General features: G+C 39.2%; 1 protein-coding gene across 5 annotated transcripts in view; it reads right to left on the reverse strand.

Annotated features, from left to right (window-relative positions):
• Positions 1–4,847: 4,847 nt before the first annotated feature.
• The window catches only part of TTYH3 (tweety family member 3), a 204,577-nt gene continuing 186,935 nt past the window's right edge, over positions 4,848–22,489 (reverse strand). For 4 of the 5 annotated variants that reach the window (XM_089682543.1, XM_089682523.1, XM_089682565.1 and 1 more), the window contains one exon: positions 4,848–11,927. Coding sequence is in view for 2 of the 5 variants with exons in the window: in XM_089682554.1 (XP_089538680.1) it covers positions 11,862–11,927 (66 nt within the window). In the remaining 3 variants the exon portion in view is untranslated. Of the gene's footprint in view, positions 11,928–15,376; positions 15,941–22,489 lie in introns of those variants that run through there. The other variant, XM_089682534.1, reaches the window with a different exon arrangement.

Below are 22,489 nucleotides of genomic sequence, written 5' to 3' on the forward strand. Positions count from 1 at the left end.
CATACAGGCTAGGTGGTAAGTACACCCAAACTAACTTCCGTTTGGTTAGATGGACATCTCAGGTTTGGGTGGAATGACCCTGTTCAAATCACACATACAGGCTAGGTGGTAAGTACACCCAAACTAACGTCCGTTTGGTTAGGTGGACATCTCAGGTTTGGGTGGAATGGTCCTTTTTCAAATCACACATACAGGCTAGGTGGTGAGTGTACCCAAACGAACATCAATTTTGGTTAGATGGACATCTCAGGTTTGGGTGGAATGACTCTTTTTCAAATCACACATACAGGCTAGTTGGTGAGTGTGCCCAAACTAATGTCAGTTTTGGTTATATGGACATCTCAGGTTTGTTTGGATCTCCATCATCCACCATGGCCTGCCAGAATAGAAATAGAGGAGCCAGCATCACTACTTGTTCCTTAAAGGCATTATAAACCTTCCTACTTGCACCTTCTTTTTCATCTACATAGGATGTGCATTGATCATATAATTTAATGGTGTCATTTTTTGCATTGCATGCACAGCCTATAGTACAGTAAATCTTCACAAACCTGTGAAGAACTGCGTTTGTTAGAAACCTGAGGCCTGTGCACATTAATGCATGACCTCCGTCTTTGGTCTGAGAATGGACACTTCCTGTGAACAAGCTACATATTCCACAATCCCTCACCCTCTCAGTCTAGTGTTTGGGCAAGCGAGAGCTATTAACAGAGCTTACCAAGCTGGAAGAGATGTAACGCAGAGAAATGACTAGGCGTGCACTGAATGTTATGTGACCCCAGAAGTTGCTTGTCCCTCTGGTGAATAAACACACATTAGGTGGAATAATGCATGGGCAGGGGGAATCAATCCATGCCATGGCACTAAAACTGCAGCCACAACATGAGATGGAAAGGGAGAAGTCCTGGAAGTCACAGATCTTTGCAAAACCCCGTAAGATGTATAACAGTCTCAGCCCGGGCTCCAACCACACCATGCCCCCAAGCATTTAATTGCACCCACAAAGCTTAAACATGGGTATCATGACAAATCTCCATGACTAAGCTCCATGGAAAAGTGAAATGTGTTGAGGGCATGGCCTAGTTGCAACCTGGGCTGAAGCTATCATACGCCATATTACGGCGTTTTGCAAAGATGTACGATTTCCAGGACTTCTCCCTTTTCCATTAAATGTCTAGAGCTAGGATGAGCTCTGTCCTTGTGTGCATTCCAAGCGGTTGCTACATAAGGGGTCCCGGTAGAGATCTAGATGAAGCATTACAATATCAGTCGTTTCAACTTACGTGACTCACTTAGTAGTAAAGCAAGGATGAGGGTGACAGCACAGAAGCATAAACCTTAAAAAGACGTACTCTTTATCCTGACAGGTAGACTAAAATTCTTGGGATCCCAGAGAGAAAATCCTGACTCTATTCTGCCATCAGCAGGACCATATGCGATCTCGTTTCACACCATGCTAAGCAATCTGGTTACCTGACCTGGCTTTACCTATATTCTGTAAATATTCCCAGATGGAATATAGATAGCATGAAATCACATTGATTGGTGTTAATGCAAGCTTCGGAAGTCTACGCTGTGGAGAGCAGAATGTTAATTTCTCACATCACTAAGAATTTTAGGATTCAACCATGATGAGGACTGAGAAAAACATCTTGCTAAAAATAAAGCTCAAAAGATCTAGGGAGGAATTCAAAAAAATTGAGGCACCACTTTCTGGTGGGAAATGCTCTTGCTAATGTGTTGCGCCCAATTAAAAAAAAACATCTGACAGTTTTGGTTTTGCCAGCAACTCGTGCACCAAATTCAGGTAGTTCTTAGTTGCTCCAATTCTACATTGTGGCGCTATATGTGTACCAACTTCAAAATAAAACCCAGACAGTTCATGTCTTATGAAAGTGGGGCTACTAAGATCAACTTTCTTTTGGCATAGACACAGATTTTGCTAAAAAGTGTCTTGCATGCATTCTAAAAGTTGCACAGCATGTGCCAAATTCAATTACAAGTTCTAGATATGAATTTGGCACATGCTACACCACTTTTAAAACATATGCGAGACACTTTTGCAAAATCCAGTCAGTCTTTATGAATTCTAAGGATAGCGTCTTCTAAAAAAAAAAAAAGATAATCACTTTATTAAAAGTTACAGAGAATATATTTGTTAAAAAAGAATACTAAAAAAAAAATTTTGTTTTTTTTTAGAATTTCACTAGACTGCATGTAAGACTTATGCACTGCATTCTGGTTTGTGGCCTTCAAAACAGACTTCTCAATAAGGGTGAGAAAGGGAGTTGGATTGTAGTCATCATAGTCTATATGCAAACCATGAGGAGGGAGGGGGCACAGCTCCACATTATATCCCAGTAAGAGCTAAGCCGGCCATACAAGAATCGAAATTTGGCAGGGACATGAATTTCGATCCATGTATGGGCATGCTGGTTGTACACAAGATGATCTACCGATTGACTTGTGTACAATGAGCCTGTAGGGCTTTTCCCTGAAAGATCAGTGGCACCAGTGATAGATATTATTGTTCTCCAATGGTGAGGAAGGCTCCCCGTTGTCAGTACCACAGCGGGAGAGATTTCCCATTCCACAATCAATGTGTGGATGGGGGGGGGGGGGGGGGGAAATCGAGGCCTTTTCTTTCATTCAACCCATTGGTCAAACGAAAAAAAAAATATCATAATGTATGGCCAGTCTTACATTAGAACATGGTCCAGAATTATTAGAATTTGCAGTGTTACGGTAGGGCTTCAGGACCCAAAAGTATGCTGTGCATGCCAGTAAATCAACATAAGCTAGGATTCTATGATAAAAAGCTATTACAGTTTCTGAAATTGGCAAATTTGACAAATATTTTTGGAATATGCCTCCAATAGACAATCCAGCCTGCACTTGCCCTGCTGGAAATCTATGTATGCATCCAAATGTCTCTAAGATTATTCCTTAATAATAACAATGGACCTGGTGACTGAGATCCTTAGCCTATAAGCAGCTGATAATAGCACCTGCTGAGCACTCCTTGACTCCAAAAGGTAACAATGGTTAGTTTGGTAGGATGGCTCAATACACATGAGCACTTAAAGTGTTAGTTGACTCTGTGCTGCAAATCCACGAATGCAGACTGCTGAATCTGACTATATCTGACATTTAAAGCTGAACTCCAGGCAAACCGCTAAATGCACAGCTGAAACACATACAGTATATAAAGACTTCTATTATCTGCCAACATATTCCTAATTCTGTTAAGTCATTAGTGTAGTTCATGTACAAGAAGTCCAGCAGTTGTTTTTATTAAAATACTAATTCAATTACAGCCAATGTGTTTTTGGGGTTGAAAGAGCTCACCTTCATCAGGGTTTAGTGACTGTTGTAAAAGAAGAGTATAAATTGGAAAAATAAGTGTAGGATGTTCCCAAAGGGCAGATTAGAGTAGCAGTAATTGGGCATATTAGCCAGTTCAGGCAATCAAAACAGGGTTCTGGCGCAAATACAGGTAAATTAAAAACAAGACCTAAGAATTCCAACCTAACTTTGGAATTGTATTGAGGGCAAAACAGATATGCAATGACTGCATACAGTGACTTAAGTGGTCTATGTACAGATGCATCAACCTCTCATTGTAAGTATTAGCATCAGCCTAATAAATCCTTTGAAGTAAGTATGCTGCTCAGAATATTGCTAGATCTAAAACAAACTAAACTCACCGTTGTTTTGAAAGATGGTTAATATAGTTGATGTTCAGTATTTTGGTTTTGGGCTCAACACCCAAGGCACTGCCTATGCCACTATCATTGGAATTTGTGGCTCTTCTTAGACAATTAAACTTTCCTTCCACAATTCATAAATTAGGAATGATAAAGATGACTTTTGACTTAACCAGGCCAATTACAGAGACAACAGATCAATGTCTTTGTGGGCATGGGCTTAAAAGTTTGGTTTGATGTACTTTCAAGATCAGTGTAATATATCACTACGCAGTAGATAAACACACACACAGAAGCAGTAATAAAAGTCCTACTGCATGCATATGAACTTCTAGTAAGGAAGATATACTGCATGGTGAGAAATTTCAGACAGCTAAATACACAGTTCAAATAAATAGGTATGCCCTACTTTAGGATTCAAATGATTTTTTGCTTCTGTTCAGCTTGATGCGCGATTCTCACATATCTGGTACACGGCACAGTCAAACAGGCGACATCCACATTTTCCTGGTTCAGCTTTGCAGTTTCTCAAGTCACTTCTTCCCCCTCAAGCATATTCATTGGGCATTAAATCAGCAACACAGTGTCTTTTTATTATCCAATGAATAGTAATGATGTAGGAAAGTAAGATGTAAATCTAAACCGCAAACCAGTGGAGTGATAGTGGAGGCAAAAGTTGCATGAATTACTTGTCCCCCTGAACAGATTTACAATTACCTTGGCAAGTAGGACAATTCCCATATATTTAATATGTGCATTTAGTTGTTTCATTTAGTTTCTTGCCTGGAGTCTTGCTTATATCAGGTCTGCAACATTCCCCAGTTAGATAGCGAGTCTACCAACCATTGGCAGGGCCCATCTACTAACTACTGGCATCTGTCTTTAGTTGCGGTGGTAATATTAGCACAAATTGTTATATCAAAGCAAAATCCACTAACGGCCCAAAAGACAAGCAAACATGCCTTGTATGGAAATGGCAGCACACTGAAGGTGTTAAGAGATTTGTTAAACTTCTGCGTGTATCTTGGTGAACCAAGCCTGACCTCCTTCAAGATTAATGTTGGTAACTTGTGTGCAAAACCTACAGCAGATAATCACAATTGTTCCTTCAAGAAACAAATACAATTATGGAGTAGAGCGGACTCTTAACAATGGGTCTCATTTATTTATTGTTGTCCACACCAAACGGTCAATTAACTCCCTATGTTCAAACATATGTAATGATGGCTAGAATTAGGTTACTCAACAGACACCTCTACCACTCTCATGTTTTCATTAACAAGGAAACCTAAGAGTGCGGGTAAAACTGTACAAGTTGCTAGCCAACACTTCTAACCTGTAAAATTCACAACTAGTAATTGCATAGTGAGCTCCATAAAAAGAATACAGAGCCCTAAAACCCATTGTTAGGTAACCCAATCAAGGCCCATCAGCCAATTTTGGCCTGATTATGGGTAATAGCTATGAATATTGGCATTGTTCAACTCCTGCACACAAACCTAGCTAATCATTCTTGATAGGGTTTCTCTTGCACCCCTTTCCCGCTGGGTCAATCATTGTTCCACTGATTTAGCACTTGCACTGGAAAGGGGAAGGGGGGTGTTGAAAAACTCCATTGAAAGAGTTATATATAGATAAGTTAAAATGGCCAGTACAAAATACTTAACAAAGAGAACTAGTTACCAAGGGTCAATAAGACTAAGTAAACAAGCACACTGCTAAAGTTGACCCACCAGCTTTCCATTTTGGCTTTTTATGGTCCTACAACTTTCTAACAGAAGTCTCAAAAAACTTAGTGAAATTAGAGGACAGCCTCTGTCTTCATTCGATGTTCTATCACTCAGGCACTTACTCTTAAAGTGAATCACTTTGTAGTAGACATAATGCTGCAATGGAAGGAGGTAGAGAAGGCTAGACACAGTTTTGTTTAGGCATTAAGTTTATATCAAAGCTCTGAAATGTGAATTATGTGCATGTCATCTTGACAGTGCTAGGTGGTTAGTGTGAGGGAGAGTTGGGTACCATTGCCACTTCTAGACCTCAGAGAAGCAGGTAGGATAAAATATGTAACTGTAGATAAATCTAGAAGTTTAATGGTATGATAGATGTTACACCTTATTTCACTTTGCTCTCCAATTTGTTTTTCTGCAATGATAAAATGGCACAAACTACTCTTAGATGCCCATATACATGCTGAAAACTGGCAAATCAAGAAAGGACATTTTATGCCTATTCAAACAACTAAGCCATGCATGGGGCTAAGTCCAACATGATGCTTTATGGCTACAACATCCTCCATGCATGCAATACAAACACACAGCATGGGTGCTAAATGTTCATACAGAGCAAGTCTACCAATTATCAGAAGGCTGGTGTCAAATGGGCAGGATAGGGCCAACGTTGACATCATAGAACTACCATAAAAGGATGCATATACTGTAAGACTGCACTGAGTCCCAATATTCACTCTATATATTTCTAAAAATATTATAATGCAAAGGCACAGTGACTATAGTTCCCTCTATTCTTCCTTTGCAGCAGTCTCTCTACTAAAAATAAGTAACAGGTCTGCTTGAAGTACTGATAATGTGTATGTTTTCTTCCGCCAAGCAGACAAACAATTGATTGACCAAATATTTTCTATGTGCACACACCCACATAGGCCTTCAATACTTAAAGGTATCCTGACCTATGTTGTAGCTCCAACCCCTTCTCATTTTTTTTTCTTTTTTTATGAAGTATCTTAAGAGCATATGAGAAAAAACCATGTGAAAAGACAAGACTTGAGTGAAAGCTCCTATAAATGGCAAGCAAGTTGAACCTATTAATATCACGCACAGGATACAAACACAACAGTAATTCTCAAGACTGTTGTGTCTTGAGTTGGATTTCTTTTACAATAACAAGGCAGTCTTTGAGACTGGACACAAAGTCCAACATGCTATTTACAGTTCACATTTTGAAGATGTCTTTTCTGAAACAGTTTTTTTTTTTTTCCAATTCATCCCAGCTGTTCTCTTTATGAATAAAGTACACAAATAAAAAAATATTGAAGCCAAAATCAAGGTGCAAACAACATTATTGTGCTTCCAAAAAGAGGTTATGATGAATGAAAGAGATTTGTCTTTGACGGCCTTGGTGGGTCAACATGGCTCAGTTACTTTCTGTGGTCCAAACCATTAAGAACAGAAGCAAGACAGAAAATCTGAATTCTTGGGTGGAATTTTAAGTTCTGCTTTTATTATTAAAAGGGAGTCATCATGATGAAAGAGAAGAGAAGTCAGATACGTTGATGATATATAATTTCCCATGTAGTAAGACAATCACTGTAAAAAAAAATCCCACTGCTAATCCATAGAGTTTTCGGGACCTGACAGTCGGCAATGCTATGGTTTAAAGTTAGACTCAATATCTTTAGCACCAGTGATTTAAGTCTAAAATCTCCAGTTATGGATGGTTTGTAGATCATGAGGCTTCAGTGCACTCCAGATTTTACAAGGTGTCCTTCTATATTGTGGTTCAGGTATGTCCATGAGATTAAAAGGGATGAAAAATAAATTATCCATAATATACAGGAGTGGTATTTCCTCCAATGAAAGAAAAAAAAGTTGTAAGTGGTAAAATAGTGTAATTATGGTATAAAAGTATATTCCATCATTAGTGCGCAGAGTTAACTACATACTTTAAGGGCCAGTAAACATAAAGATGTTACCAATTAAAGTAGGGAATTCTTCTGTTGGAAAATTAAGTTAAAATAAAAATCCATTTTTGTTCAGAAAAACACAATACATTGCAAGTATTTAGAAAACTTTATTGCGGCTCCTTACCTGCTTCTGTTATTTAAAACAAAGAAACAGGCTTGTGCACTTTCTGAACTCTTGTGATGATTAGGTAGGAGGTTCTACTTTTACTATAAATGTTCTGAATACTGTACACACTTAACCCTGGCATTGCTCTCACCAACTAACATCTAAAGCAGAGATGGACATTCCAACGAGCGCTATACTTTGTGCAAAAATGTACATATAATTTGACCTCAAGTTCTGTATAGACTTCTGAAAAAGACCGTGAGCCAAGCACAGAAGCCAGAGGACAAGGATTCCAGAGATGAGTAATACTGTTGCCATAGTTCCAATGAAAAAGGAACTGAGTTTTTTTTGGTCACAGAAATCATTGGAAGATGAAGACTGAGTAGGTGATATCATTTACAGTAGCAGAAAATTATGAAACCACCTGCAAAGTAATTGAATATGCTATATTAAATTCTTCCAATGAAAGGTTTTCCAATTTATGAAAGCCTAGCTTTTTTTATTTTTTTTGCTGCCTGTAACCCGCTGGAGACAATACAGGTAATGCTAGGAAATCATCTAAAGTAAAACAGAATTGCCATTGTATAGAGTTGTCATAGGAACCTGAATCCAAATTGATGGATTTTCCCTCACTTCTTGCTCTGATGACAACTCCTATCATTTTCTTAGTGATAAATAAAGGGGTGACTCTGCCCAGCTGGGAAAGAGAAAGCAATGAAAACATTGGAGAGGGCCTAACCCTTCCCCAGTCTTTACATTTTTTTTTTTTACTGGCCTGTAAAGTTTGCAGAATGTCACCACCAGCACTAGGTTATGTTGTGAAATTTTAAGATGCAGTAAGAATCACAGGTTTTACAATAAACAAAATATCAATAAAACACTTTAAAATAAGTATGTCACCTTGACAAAAATATGATTATAATCCTATAGCTACATACAGCAGAGACAGGGGAGTAAATGCAGTATGTTGGTTACAGGAGGTAGTAAACCTTAAAAATGAATCAATTTACAGGCTTCCAAGTAAAGGCAACTCTTATCCCTATCCATGTATCCAAGCAAAAAGTGAGACACTTGACCTTATTTAAGAACAGTGCAAAAAAGCCATAGTGTGAAGTATCCTACAGTGAAATCTTTATATCTGATATCACTAAAGGGAACAAACTTGACTGGCTATTTGTTAGTGAATGCTGCATGTGTCCTTAAATAAGGCCATGGCTACAAGTGCCACGTACAGTATCCATAATCAAACAGGAAAGTGGTCATGCATCATGCAAGATGTTTGCACAATACACATGGGGGGTTTATACCATGAGACACTCGTCAGCTGGAAAAGGTATCTGAAATATAGGGTATAACATGAAAGGATACACAGGGAAACATGCTGGAATATACGCCATCATCATGAATGGTGTAAAAATTTGGCTTTAAAAACAAAAAATTCTACCAAAACATGAAAAATAGGCTCTAGCTAGACAAGGACACCTTTAAAAAACAAGCTTAATGTTTTTAGATCTTTGGCAGTTGAGCCATAGGACTTCCCACCTAATGGAATACATATAAAGGCAATTGGCCCTTCCTCAGTGCATAATGGCATCAAAACTATTTTCTAGTTTTAAATAGGGTTTTAACACTGATTTGTTCCTATCGGGGAGAATTCCCCTCACTTCCTGTTCTGTCCGACACCGACCACATGGACAGGTTAGGAAAAGGAGAGGGGATCTCCCCTATCACAACAGACAGCTAAACAATGGCTTTGTTTGCTGAATGTAGCCACATTGCAGAGATTTCTGCTTACTTGCTGGTCTATCACCCATCAAATAGCAAGAAGTCAGTCCAGGTTGGGGCACCAACTGTTTTATGGCTTTCTTGGTGAACTATTGGTAACCTTCAAAAAGCAGAAATATGTGACCTGCCATTGCCTACTATTATTTTTTAACACGCATGTTTCAAGGCTGAGATCCCCATCTTTGCTTCATGACGTAGAACAAAGCAACAAGTTTACTTTAATGCCCCCCTAAGTGGAAGCTTACACTCACCTTCCCTTTCCTAACCCCCTGTTCTAATGCCAAGAACAATGGAAATACCTGGTACCTATGAGCACGTAGCTCACTCTGCTTCCACAAATGTGATTGTGCTTGGTCCATCTCTCTCAAACCAGGACAAAGACAGAGTCCCTAGTCCCATGTCAGTTGTTACTAGTATGATTTGAAGCAAATCCAAACCTTTCCTCTTTCCATAACAGAACATGGGGGAATGCAGGAATGCTATATGCTGTAGGGAAGGGGGGCATTAAAACAAACTTGTTGCTTTTCCCTACATGGAGACATGGACCAGGAATTAACAGATGTTCCAAGTTAGCGACCCACCATAAGTACATCACCCTTGAACCATGCATGTTAAAAAACAAAAAAACAAAAAACACAAGTCAGTATTGACAGCTGTCATATTTTTTATGTCAGTACCTTGTAACCAGATTTCACATGTACTCTGGTGAGGGTACCCACAAATGCACCTTGTAACCTACGTAGACTGAGCACAGACATGCTATCCTCTGACCTACAAAAATGGCTTGTGTGGGAATAGACAGTCGGACGGCTCAAGCTGCTAAAACCTCTTTGTCGAAGTCGTATGGCTAAGTAAGCATTCAGCTTGTGTTTTAAAAGCATCAACCCATAGCTAATTTTTCAGTTTAAAGGTAGATTTTTACTCTAACTACCTTGCTACCCAATGGAAGGGCTAAAGTGGTCATTTTCACTGTCAAAATATCATAAATTAAGAAAACTGATGAGTGGTAATTTAACAAAAAAATAAAGTTTAAATTCTCAGCTTAAGATTGAAAACCAAAGTGACATTTGGTTTGAAGTAACTGGCAAGAATCTTATCTTGTGAATCTTAATACCACAACGTAATGTAGATCTATTTATGGCAAGAAGTTTGATCAGAATAAAATCAATGATACTGGTCTTAAACCAACAGAAAAAGTAAAATATATTAGAGAATAACGTTGTAGGTTTTGGAATGTCCTCGTAGCTCTATCAATGGGTAACAAAGCTTTAAGATTAGCTGCAATTTTTGGTTATTCATTAGACATAGTTTAAAGGATCAGTCAACCCAATAAATAGGCTACAGTTCTGTAAAGGAGCTTGTCATAAATCACAAATATGTAAGCAAAAGTTCCTATAGCCATCAAGAACTTGAGAGTTGGCACTAAATTCACTTTTCGAAGGATGAAGTGTGGCTTATTTTTCATCATCCATTTTTAGCTAGGTTTAGCACAAGTTGCCTGCAGTATATTTTATTGGGATCTTTGTAGAAGAAATTAGCAGTCTAAAGGAAAAATGCCAAAAATGTATTTCAATCAAAAGCTGTTCTGACCATAACATGTTATGCAGTAGCGCTATTCCATTTTGGGTAGGTTAAGGAGGGTTGGTTCTTCTGCCAGAACTTCAATGCTCTCCAGGACCCCAGAAAAAGACCTCTCCCATTCCTTTGCATGGCAGGGGTGGGCTAGGCTTGGGTTTCCCATGAGCTACATGTGGCACTGAACACTGTTCTGCAAGTATTCTTATAGAGAGTCCAAACAAAAAAACGGTTTGGATCAGATACTTGTTGGCATTGGAGTAGAGCTTTCTGCAGGGGTCCTAAGCAGCACTAATTATCCAATGGGTGATCAAGCCTCGTCCCAGTCAAAACACAATCTGCTATGGGTAGGACTACCCTCTAAATGCTCTTTTACATTGCCTAATGTATAATTTACGTCTCCTTGCCCATAATTTACAATATCACGAGTCATTGGTTTTAAAAAGGATATACATAACACTGACATCAAAATATCGGCATTATACAACAATAACTGAATATAAAAGGCAGCCACAAAATAAGAGTAGAAAAAAATGTTATGTATTCCGCTGCATTATTAAAACAAAATTGCACATTTTAGACAAAGACATAAAAAGAATCTGACTTCTTTTCATAAATTCTGACACAAAAAAAAAAAAAATTAAAAACAAAAAAAAACAAAAAAAAAAAACTAAAGTGACTTTATGGCAACGAACCACAGCTATTTGAAGGGCCTGATGTCAAATTCAGGTGATAAAAACTTTGCAATGAGATTGCTGCATGTAAATCAAAGGTTGAATTCCATGTTGAGGTCAACGATTTGTGATATCCCAAGACACTTGTGTTGGACTCTTCCAAGCTGTTTGCACATAGGAGGCGGGGCTTGAAGGCAAGGCTCAAAGGCTGGGGGTGCCTGGGAATGGCGACATTTATTTAGGGACGCATTGACCCACACTTTAGGAACACAGCAGGTTGAGATCTATCTGAAGACTGTTGGATCCCGCACTTAGTGCCCAGGGTCTGTTTCCGGGCGGTTAGTGGCCAAATACTTTGCTCGCATGCTGGAGGTGTACTGAAAAAAGAGAGAACACAAAAAATTAGAGACATAAATTTGATTCAACCTCCCCTTTCTCAAACACAAGCCACTGAAAGGAACAAGTATCGTGAAATAATTTTTTCATCTTAATATTGCCTAGCAGTTCTTAGAACTATAAATTAAATTGCTCTATCCAACAGTAATCCTTATCTGCACTTAACAGTTCAGGCCACTGAAAATAGCTATTTCTGTTCTGGCTAGGTGTTGAAGTTTTGAGCTAATTTCTGCCCAGTAGAAAATGTGGATTTATTAGAGAGACTGGAAAGGATTAAGACTTCATGGTGTAGAATGCAAAATCTGGAATTGCCTTCATGAGAAATCATACAACTGAGAAGCTTCCAGACACACAAGGAGTCAGTGGGTTATTCAGCTTCATGTATCCATCCAAAAGTCATATTTGGGTGGATTCAACAAAACAAATGACCAGATATAATAAGTACAGAGATCTAACAAACGAAAAACAGCTCAGCTGCTGGGAGTAAAGAGAGAAAGCCCTCTCTTGGAGCTTACAGAGAGCTGAGCTCTCACTCTCGCACCCCAAAGTGGCAGCACTGGGTGCCTGAGAAGCCAATGCCAAACATCTGAACCGTCACATGTGAGACAGCAGAGCGAGTCACATGCTTCTATAAACTGGGAAGTACCAAGGATTTTTCTTCGTGTCTGGTGGACAAATGGAGAAGAAGGAAACCAAAGGGAAGGCATGTGCTGCTGGGTGCAGGAGTCCTCTTTCTTCCACTGGGAAGACACTCAAGGGGCATAGAACACTGATCAAAATGAAGCCACGCAGTAGTGTATGTCCACAGCACAGGAGGTGTAATATTGAGGTATTTTATAGTTTTACAACCTGCCAGTACTCACCAAAAATTAGAAATCTATTTCAGGTGGACTCACCCTTGAAGGATGTTTTATTACCATACCAGATTCCAGCAGACATGAAATACTACACTTGCATCTTTTGCTTTTAACACAGTACATAGTATCACCTTTATCTAAATTTCATGGTGACTAAGGACACTACCTATTTCAATTGGCAGACTTCATGGCTCAGCTTTACACCCAATTCAGATGAGCTACAAAAACAGCATTAGCCCTGGCTCACACAGAATATGACTTTGAAATCATGTGGCTTCACTCGAAGTAGCTCGATTTCAAAGTCCCATGTCAGTGCGACTTTGGGTGAAACTTGTAAGACATTTGTGCAACTTCATACACAGATGTCTATGCAAGTCGCACCTGAAATTGTACAAATAGTGCAGGAACTGTTTTTTCAAATTGGTGCAGCACCACAAAGTTGGAGGTGCACCGATCTGAATGGTTCCATTGCCGACAATAAGGTGCAACTTGCCATGCAACTTAAAACGTCAAATCACGACAAGTCACATTGGTGTGGACGGAGGTTTATCCAGCCAATGGCACAGTGGTGGATCACAGTGGGAAGTTAATCCAGTGTCCATTTTTTCCACAAAGCAGATGGCCCCTTAGACTAGGAAATGATGGCACCTTACTATACAGATCCAGAACACAAATCTCTAGTCGAATGATTAAATTATTTTAGATTTGTTGTTTAAGCCAAAACTTAGCCAAACAATCCCAAAATCAAAGGCATATTAATATATTCTTTAACTAATTACTGAAGCCAACTAAGCAATTATTTCTTACCAGGTTTACATTTTTTCATCACTTGTATGGATTCCTGTTGGATGTGTAGGCATATCAAGCACAATGCTATCTCCAAAGGCCATAAATTATCACTAGATTTTATTTAGTCCACTAAAATAAACTATCATCGGTTTACGACTCTTTAAATGTTCTATAAAAATGATCTACCATTACAAAAACTAGATTTTCATATGTTAAAAAAGGGGACATTTTATGAAACAGCTGAATAATGTAAAACTTTGTAGGCACAAGACTAATCAGGGAAAATTTTAAAACTTTGGGGCTGTTCTCTGGGGATCAAATATGGTGAACAGCAGCAGCTCTCGACTCTGTAGTACATGCTTCCCTCTTCTAAACAGTACCTGGGCACGTCATAACGAACCAGCCTAATAGCCAGAATGCCAATGGTACCTGCTGATCCCAAGCCCTGGACCTATACTTAGGGAGCAATAAAGAGAAGCTTCACCGAAAGATGACAAACTCACTGTTTGTACCAAAAGGCTTACTTTAAAGTGAATCTGTGGTTTGCCCATGCAGACCTCCACAGATGCATACAGAGTACTTACCTTTTGCTCTACCTCTGCTCCATTCAGTCGACCAGGAGTGAAAGGAAAGTCCTGTGTAAGCTAGAAGTCACTGAATTAAAAACTCTCAATGCTATGGACTGCCCTGTAACAGTGCCAACTAACTCACCACTGTCATATGAGTGAGTTACATGCTTCTCCATATCCCAAATATGAGGTAGTTCCTATTGCTACTGGTGTTGAACGGAGTGGGGGGAGCAATGGAAAGGTAGGTATGTGCAGCTGGCAATGAGGGGATTAAATAACTAGCCCTGATTGTGCAAATACAGGTTTGATTTATTGTGACACTGTTACTTTGACCATTAAAAGTAGAATGACCATATTCCCTGATCGCTCACTCTTCAGCAAGAAATACTCATGAATCCATGTTCCCTCACAACCTCCATGCCAAGGAGCCACCCTGGAAAAACTGCAGCGTCATAGGTTAACTTGGTGGGCGGTGTCGCAGCCACCCCTTCCCAATGTGACAAGTGTTCTGGCCTGGTATTTGACCGTTCAGACCCTAGCACATGGGGAATATCACCAGCTGTTGTCCCATACCTGAAAGCCCGCATCGGTAAAAGCAATAAAGTGAAGGCTCCAATTGTATGGGAGGCGGCATAGGAGCATAGATAGGTGAGTAATTCACCCAAGCAAGAAATCCCATAAGTGAACTCAAGAGGGCCAATTTACCCACTGATTTCTTTCATCTCTGGGCAAACCCTCAGGTTGGATCTCCAGGGTACTTTGCCATGGAGTGTCAAATATCCCACTAGATTCGAATGTCAATGAAAACAAATACCAAATCCAACTGGGAGATTGAAACCCCCTTATAACAACTCCAAGGTCATCCATAGACAAAAGATGAAGGCTAGAGAATCCAAATCTAAAAGATTTTTCTAATATATTGGATTAGGCCAGCAACATGTCGTCTTGGTGTTGGTTTACGTCAAGATCTTTTTTATGAAAGATATTTTGGTAGTTTGAAAATCTGATCACCACCTCATGTCCACAGTTGGCCCAACAGATGGAGTAGAGTTAGGCAAGCCAAAGATTGTGAGATTTTTTTTGCAGGAAAGAAAATGGTTCAACGCCCCATCAACACAGTCAGTGTTGATGGGAGAATCCCTCCAGCAGAGCTACTGTGTTGGGAGAACACAATGATTATTACTAGCAGCTATAGCTGCTGGCAATAATTGCATTTTAAAAACTCGACATGTTGGTTTTACCTTGTGTACAATCAGCCTGCCCATAGATGGATTGAATATTGGCCAGTCCTTGCAGTACCTGCCAATAATCAATCCATCTATGGCTGGCTTTAAGAATACTGGTGCCATTGGAGTCCCCAGCCATACATGAAAACAGTGAGTTATTCAATCCAAATATCGACTTTAAAACACCAAGGCAAATAAATATTTCTTCTAACTCAGACTGTCTAATGTTTGTCAGATGTCTTCTCAAAACAATGCTGGGCGTTTCCACTAAGCATCTTTATTAGACAGATCTATTTTTTTTACATTCTTCCTTTATTATCAACTAAACTTTTACTTCTTAACCTTCACTGTCAAAAAGATGACATAGGAAAGACAAACAATGGAAATATTTTAACTGCTCCCCAAGCTCCAGAATTCTATGCTTCTGAAATAACCTAAAATAATATAAAAAGAAAAAAAATATGGAAGTATGAAAACAATGAATGGGGAAATGACAGGATATCCACGCAATGGTCATTGTTCTCTGCAGAAATGGAGGTCAATGGATTAACACCTGTGAAGTGGAAGGAAACAAAAGAGAACAGCACAAATAGATTTAGAAACCTCCAAGCCCCCTAAATGACATCAACAGGACAACAGCAAAGGGTAGAGATTGGCAAGCTGGGCATGCGTTAAGCAGGCACGTTGCAGCAAAGCTCTACTGTTTAGCCAGTGTAAGTGAAAGCAGCTCAGGTAGAGCGAAGCACAGTAAGCAGCCAGGCACAGCACAAGCACAGACACTGTGAATCCAGTGCAAGGGGTTGGGCAAGGATGAGGCAGTTACGTGTTTGTGGAGCAAAGTGCGATTATGTGCGAGTGTCAGGGTAGCTAAAACGTGATCATGGAGACAGTTTTCTCCTACTGCTAAACTAAAGGTGGTACCTTAATGTACACATCAGGAGCTGATCAGCACAATACAGAGAGCAGGGAAATGTTACATAGACAACAACCGAAAATTTTAAGGAGAGTTAAGCCAGTTGTGGTCAGACTGGACCTCCTGTCGCTTCTCCCTGACCAAGGGCTACCCAATCTACCTCCATCCATGTTGACTTATGAATATGAACACTATGGCATTATGGTTCAAGGGAACAGGTGCAGATTGCCCATATCATGGGACACAGTAAAAGTGTTGTTTTGAGAAGTGCAACTTGTATCTCTCAGCCATCTTGTACAGGACCTTGGCTGAATATTGGCTGTAGGTCTATAATGTCCTTATTTGTCCCACAAAGAACAATTTTAAAGTCTGGCTCTGCCACATTGGCTCCTCTGCTCCTGGCTTTAGCCCTTGCTCTAAAACCTATCACGCCTAAACAAGGCTTGCCTAACTTTAGCAGACGCCATTACTGTTAATGAGTGTTTAAACAGAAGATCATACAACTTGAACATCACCTAAACATTTAAGCAATCAGAGCATGACTAATGGTAAGATGGGGCTGTGCTAGGAAAATAAATACAGCAAAATGTTTACCAATAGTCTAACCATTAATAGCCATGCTTAGTTACTCAATGTTTCTTGATTGTGATAAAGACATTATGAGAGTCCCTCAATCTTGCTCGGGTCGCAGGCAGTACATGGCAGCCACCTGAGACTTATGGCCAACTTGAGACTATGGCCCCTTTCACAAGGTATAAACTCCACTCCGGATTGGATTGAAGTGAACATAGGTAGGTGCAAACGGTCCATTTACACCTGCCGGTCCATAGGAGTACATAGACCAACCAATCAGGTCCGCCTGAAAAACTGACAGGCGGCCTGGATTGGATCGCCCATGTGAAAGGGGACCTTAATAAGGTGGGCTATTCTGGGGGCTCCAGTATGTGACTATATCTATTAAGATATACATGCAGGATGGAAGATCAGTTTAGTGCTGGCTAGGTGTATGGAAGCATTGTACACTTCCCTCCAGTACCCTCGATGAGAAGGAAGGTTGGATAAAGTGTTTAAGGTTGCTCTGTTGCTAAACTGAAATGCTAAATGAAAATCATCCCACTAAAGAAGATAGTGGATACTTACCCCTCACTCTGCCTATACCACTGAACAACACTTTTGAAACAAAATCGTCCCCCTGAAGTCTCTACAAAAATGGACATTTCTGTAAAATGTCAATCTTCTGGTCCACTACTGTGCTCAGTGGTTCCTTCCTCTTACCACTATACTACTTGTGTCCTGTAATGATGTAGGTGTTCGTGCAAAGAACCACAGTGCCCAGCAGAACATCCAGGAGGTCGGCACGCTTGCAAATGTTGGTTCTTATTTATGTACAAGGGAGAATGTCACCAGCACACTGAGGACCACCAATATAGGTCCAAACGTTTTAATGAACGATGTGATGCCCGATGAAGGGGTCCTGAGAGACTCTGAACCGTTGCCTTGCTGTAACTGTGTGATCGTCCATTAAAACTTTTGGACCCCTATTGGTGATCCTCAGTGTGCTGGTGACATTCTCCCTTGCGGATTCTGTTCGGTTCCAGCTAACGGTCGCTGCAGCACCCACTTATACACACAGCCATTTTTAAACGCAGGAACGTGTGTGTTTAGATTGTACACTTACGTACGGGTACATTTTCACTTTAAATGCTGATCTGTCAGATTTGGCCAAACATTAACATAAGCTGGCTACAAACAGAATAAGATATCTACCAGAAATGGGTGGACCATCCCTAGAGCAAATTTAGTGAGTGTCAGGACCTGCTACATACCTACCTGCTGCTGGTAGCAATGAAGAGTGAATGATTGGGACACAGTGGGAGAGATTTACTAAAAGTGGAGCACTCAGAATCTGGTGCAGCTGTGCATGGTAGCCAATCAGCTTCTCACTTCAGCTTGTTTAATCAAGCTTGGACAAAAGAAATTGGAAGCGGATTGGTTTCTATGCAAAGCTGCACCAGATTTTGCATGCTCCAGTTTAAGTAAATACCCCCCAATAGGGGAATTTTTTTTTTTTATTTGAAATATCTCTTTGTAATGATAGGCTTGCTACCACAAAGATGCAGTTGAAACACAGCCTGATAAATTGCAAAGTGATGCTCAAAATTGGCAGCTTGCTTTTTTAAGCAGTCTGTGGACAGTCATACTGTACAGGAACTAGACAAATCTTCAATGTAAGTGTAAAGTGCATACAGCATACACACACACATACATACTACATGATGAAATGCGGTTTTTTATAGATTACAAAATATATGAAAAATATTTTTAAAATTATATTTTTTAAAAATATATTCTTCAGATTTTTTTTTAACATATTAAAAAAGTCATTTTAACATATTTTTACATATATTTGTACATGCATTCCAAAAATGTAGATTAAATGTATTTGTAAAGACATACAGTATATTTGAAAATGTATTTGTAAAAAATATTTTTCTTATATTTTGTAATAAAAATGCATTTCAACATACAGTGTTGAGTGTGTGTGTGTGTGTGTGTGTGTATAAATATATATTTATTTTATTGAAATATATTTTGAAATATATTGAATACGGCCAAAATTGTACGATTTCAAAATATATGTCAATATTTTTGGGAAGAATATTTTAAAAATATATTTCAAATATATTTTTCTTCCATGTGGGATGGGACTGGCAGTTATTGGTGTGATAAAACTTCTACAGCATCTGAATCCTTTAGATATATTCCCTTTTAATGATGGGCATTTGGGGCAAATATTTTGCATGATAGGCAGTAGCTGAACAATCAACTGACTGTGGCACAACCATAAAGCACAGTGACAGTCATTTTATTAGCCATCAATACTCGTGTGCTTGTAGGCTTTCATTTTGAAAAGGGTCTCAGTGGCAACTTGGTTTAATGAATTAATGGAAAAAGGTCTCCTGGGTATTGTTATAGGTCACAGGATGACTGGATACACTTTACATAAGCAAGGTCTTATTCATAGCTATACATTTTGATGCACTTTTATTTTGAAATCAATGCAATGGCTGATTAACAAGCAATTCCCCAAGGGAATATTAGCCAGAAAAGTTATTTGATCTTTCCTGTTAGATTCATTTAAACTAAAGTAAGTAGTATATTATCAAGCAGAACAATAGCTATAAAATAGCTTTCCATGCAATGTAAATAGCAATGTAATACAGTTAGATTCACACATGGGGTTCCCTGGGGCAAAGGATTTACTACAGAACTATATCTTTCTGCTATAAGAGTCTTAGACATTGAAGTGAAATTGTCCCCGAGAAAAAAAAAGCCTGAACTTAAAGCGTAAGTGAAGTTCCGCTGTAACAGAGTGAGCGGGCAAGCTTTTATTGCAGAAGAGGCATGCAATGTCTCTACTGCAATACAATGTCCTTAACTGCCTGCTTGCTGTCATCTGTCAGTGTAAACGGTGCTGTGCACGTGCAGCTCAGCTTAGCTTGCAGAGTGGGGCTGGTCTTTGTGTGCCGGAATGATGTCATCCCGCTATGGCCAATGTAGACGGCCAAAGATCTGCACCTAAGAGAAGATGTCGGTGAGAGACCACTGGAAAGGGGAGTATTGACCCTTTTAGTTCAACTTTTAGCCTAACTAAACCCTCATTATTACTACAATGCAGGCAGGCTGCATATACAATAATACAAAAACAATTTTTTTTTATCCAAGTGCTGCAAAAAAGGTTTAAAAAAAAAAAAAAAACCTCTCACATTAAGCACAGCCATCCAGTATGCCCCCCTCCTAAGCGCTGCCTGCATTACAATAATAAAATTATAAGGGTTCAGTATAAAGGGTTTTTTTGTTTTTTTTTATATCTGGGCAAATAAAGTGACCCTGTCACCACCAGGTAACATTTACAAAGAATATATAAGTGGTGAAAAATGCAGCCAGAGAGAAGGAGAAATGATTGCTTTTACAGCCTTTATGGGTAAAAATAAATAAATAAATAGATCTTCATCACCCACCACAAGTAGTACAGTGTCTCTATGGTGACACTGTACCGCTAGGGTGACAGTATGTTAAAAAATATATATATAAAAAAATAAAATAAAAATGTAAAAAAAGGTTTTGAAAAATTATAATTTTTGATTGTAAACTAATTTGGGATACTAAAAAGATAGCTGAATACATTTTGGGCAAGATTTATGAAGAAAGATTATTTATTTGCAAAATTTTATAAGAAAAACACTTTTTTCAAAAGTTTTGGACTTTCATTTATATAGCAAAACAAAAAAAAAAATCCCAGTGGTGAATAAATACCACCAAAATAAAGTTTTATCTGTCTCAAAAAAATGCTAAAAAATCATATGGGTACAGTGTTGCATGACCACGCAATTGTCATTCAAACTGTGATAGCGCTGAAAGCTGAAACTTGGCCTGGACAGGAAGAGGGAGAAAGTTTCTGGACTTGAAGTGGTTAAATGATAGCATGGCGAGTGCGGGACATGCAGGGCCTGGTTGGAATGGTTCTGTCCACCAGCTGTGTGGCCTTGACTTCTGAACAACCCACCATCTCTGAATCAGGGCCAGGGGGGTGTAAGACTGGAGGGGAGAGCTGGGGGAACTACATATGTACCTTGTATTCTATTTTCCACTTATGTGTATTTTGTGATGGTTTTAAGCAGTTTTCACACCTGTTTTTCAGCTCGCACGGTTTCAATGTGGTGCATTTTATACCGGTCTTAAGCATATTAATTTTCCTATAAAAAGGAGCATTTTTCTGGAGACCAAACCAATGATGCAACAAGCTGGATTTTTGTTTTTCAAGATGCACCTACGCTGTCCTGAAAGCAGAGATGTGAATGCAGCCTCAGTGTATTTTAGAAGGGCATCATTAAGCCCAGACCCCCGTGCACCATTAAGCGCCATTATAGAAGTATGTTACCATTAGGAGCTTGGATGTAGTGATCAGGACATTGAAAGGAGGCGAGAACATGATGGAAATTGAAAACTGGAAAGAGGAACAAATTCGAATGCCCCGTACACACTATAAGAAAATCGGATGGAAATTTTCGTACGAGGACAGATTGTCCAATAATCGGATCGTTAGTACACAGCTTTCGAGAGCCGATCACGACAATTTGAGCGACAATATCCGTAGGCACAAGCGCAAAATTTTCTCGCACGATAACAGATCATACGATTTTGGTTTAATCAGTACAGTAGTCGTACAATACAAATACAATACGTGACATCACTTTCGAAATTCTTTGCTTTTATAGTAGAATTTTTGTATCTTTAGTAACCTTTTCACTTTCGATGCAGGCAAAAAAAAAACGGCGATCGTTCGTCCGATATTCTCATCGTGTGTACGGGGCTTAAGACCAGGTGATAGAGTACGTTCACCTTTTCTATTTACTTTCATCACAGGCTAAGCCAGTGGTATCCAACGCATGTCACCCTAAGGGATCACTCACCCAAGCGCATAGACCCATACATTCGTGAAAGGGGGTGTTTTTTTGTTTTTTTTTCTGTGCTTTCCTCTGTTTATGTACACAAGGTTGGATGTGCATAAAGATCCATACAACCGCTATGCCTGTCAGGCAGTAATTGATTCTTGACCGGCCTTCTGACATGGCTATAGCCTACTCTGGGCACATGAACAAACACCTCTTTATGGATGTATGGGTCTATGCGCCCGTGTGAATGAACCCCAATAGGCCAGCAAACAACACAAAATATATCTAATATCTTCTTCAAAACAGCATTTTTACTAATTAAACAAGACAATTTTGTTTTTGGAGCTAACCGCTGTACATGGATACAGACTGTATAGTAACATAGCATTGCAGTCACGGAATAATGCTTTATAGAGCCAACTGCAAAACAATTATACTGAATTCACATTGCATCCTGTTATTTTACAAGATGGATTGTTAATGAAGCTCCAGGGAGTTTAGTCAAATGAACAATATTTTTGGTACTGACATTCTCCTAAGAGCCTTTAGAGAGAAAAAAAAAAAATCAGGCAGACAAAAGCACGATTTGTAAGTGCACTGTAGTTGTGAAGAACTATGCAGCCTTGTTAATGAGAAACATAGAAGACTGACAGCAGAAAAAAAAGACCAAGTGGTCCATCGAGTCTGCCCCATTTTTTTCTTTCTAGATCTACGTTTGTCCCAAGCATGTTTG

This window comes from Staurois parvus, unplaced genomic scaffold (genome assembly GCF_062004578.1).
Source record: "Staurois parvus isolate SC_StPar_1 unplaced genomic scaffold, SC_StPar_1.0 ptg000018l, whole genome shotgun sequence".
Taxonomy (NCBI): Eukaryota; Metazoa; Chordata; class Amphibia; order Anura; family Ranidae; genus Staurois; species Staurois parvus.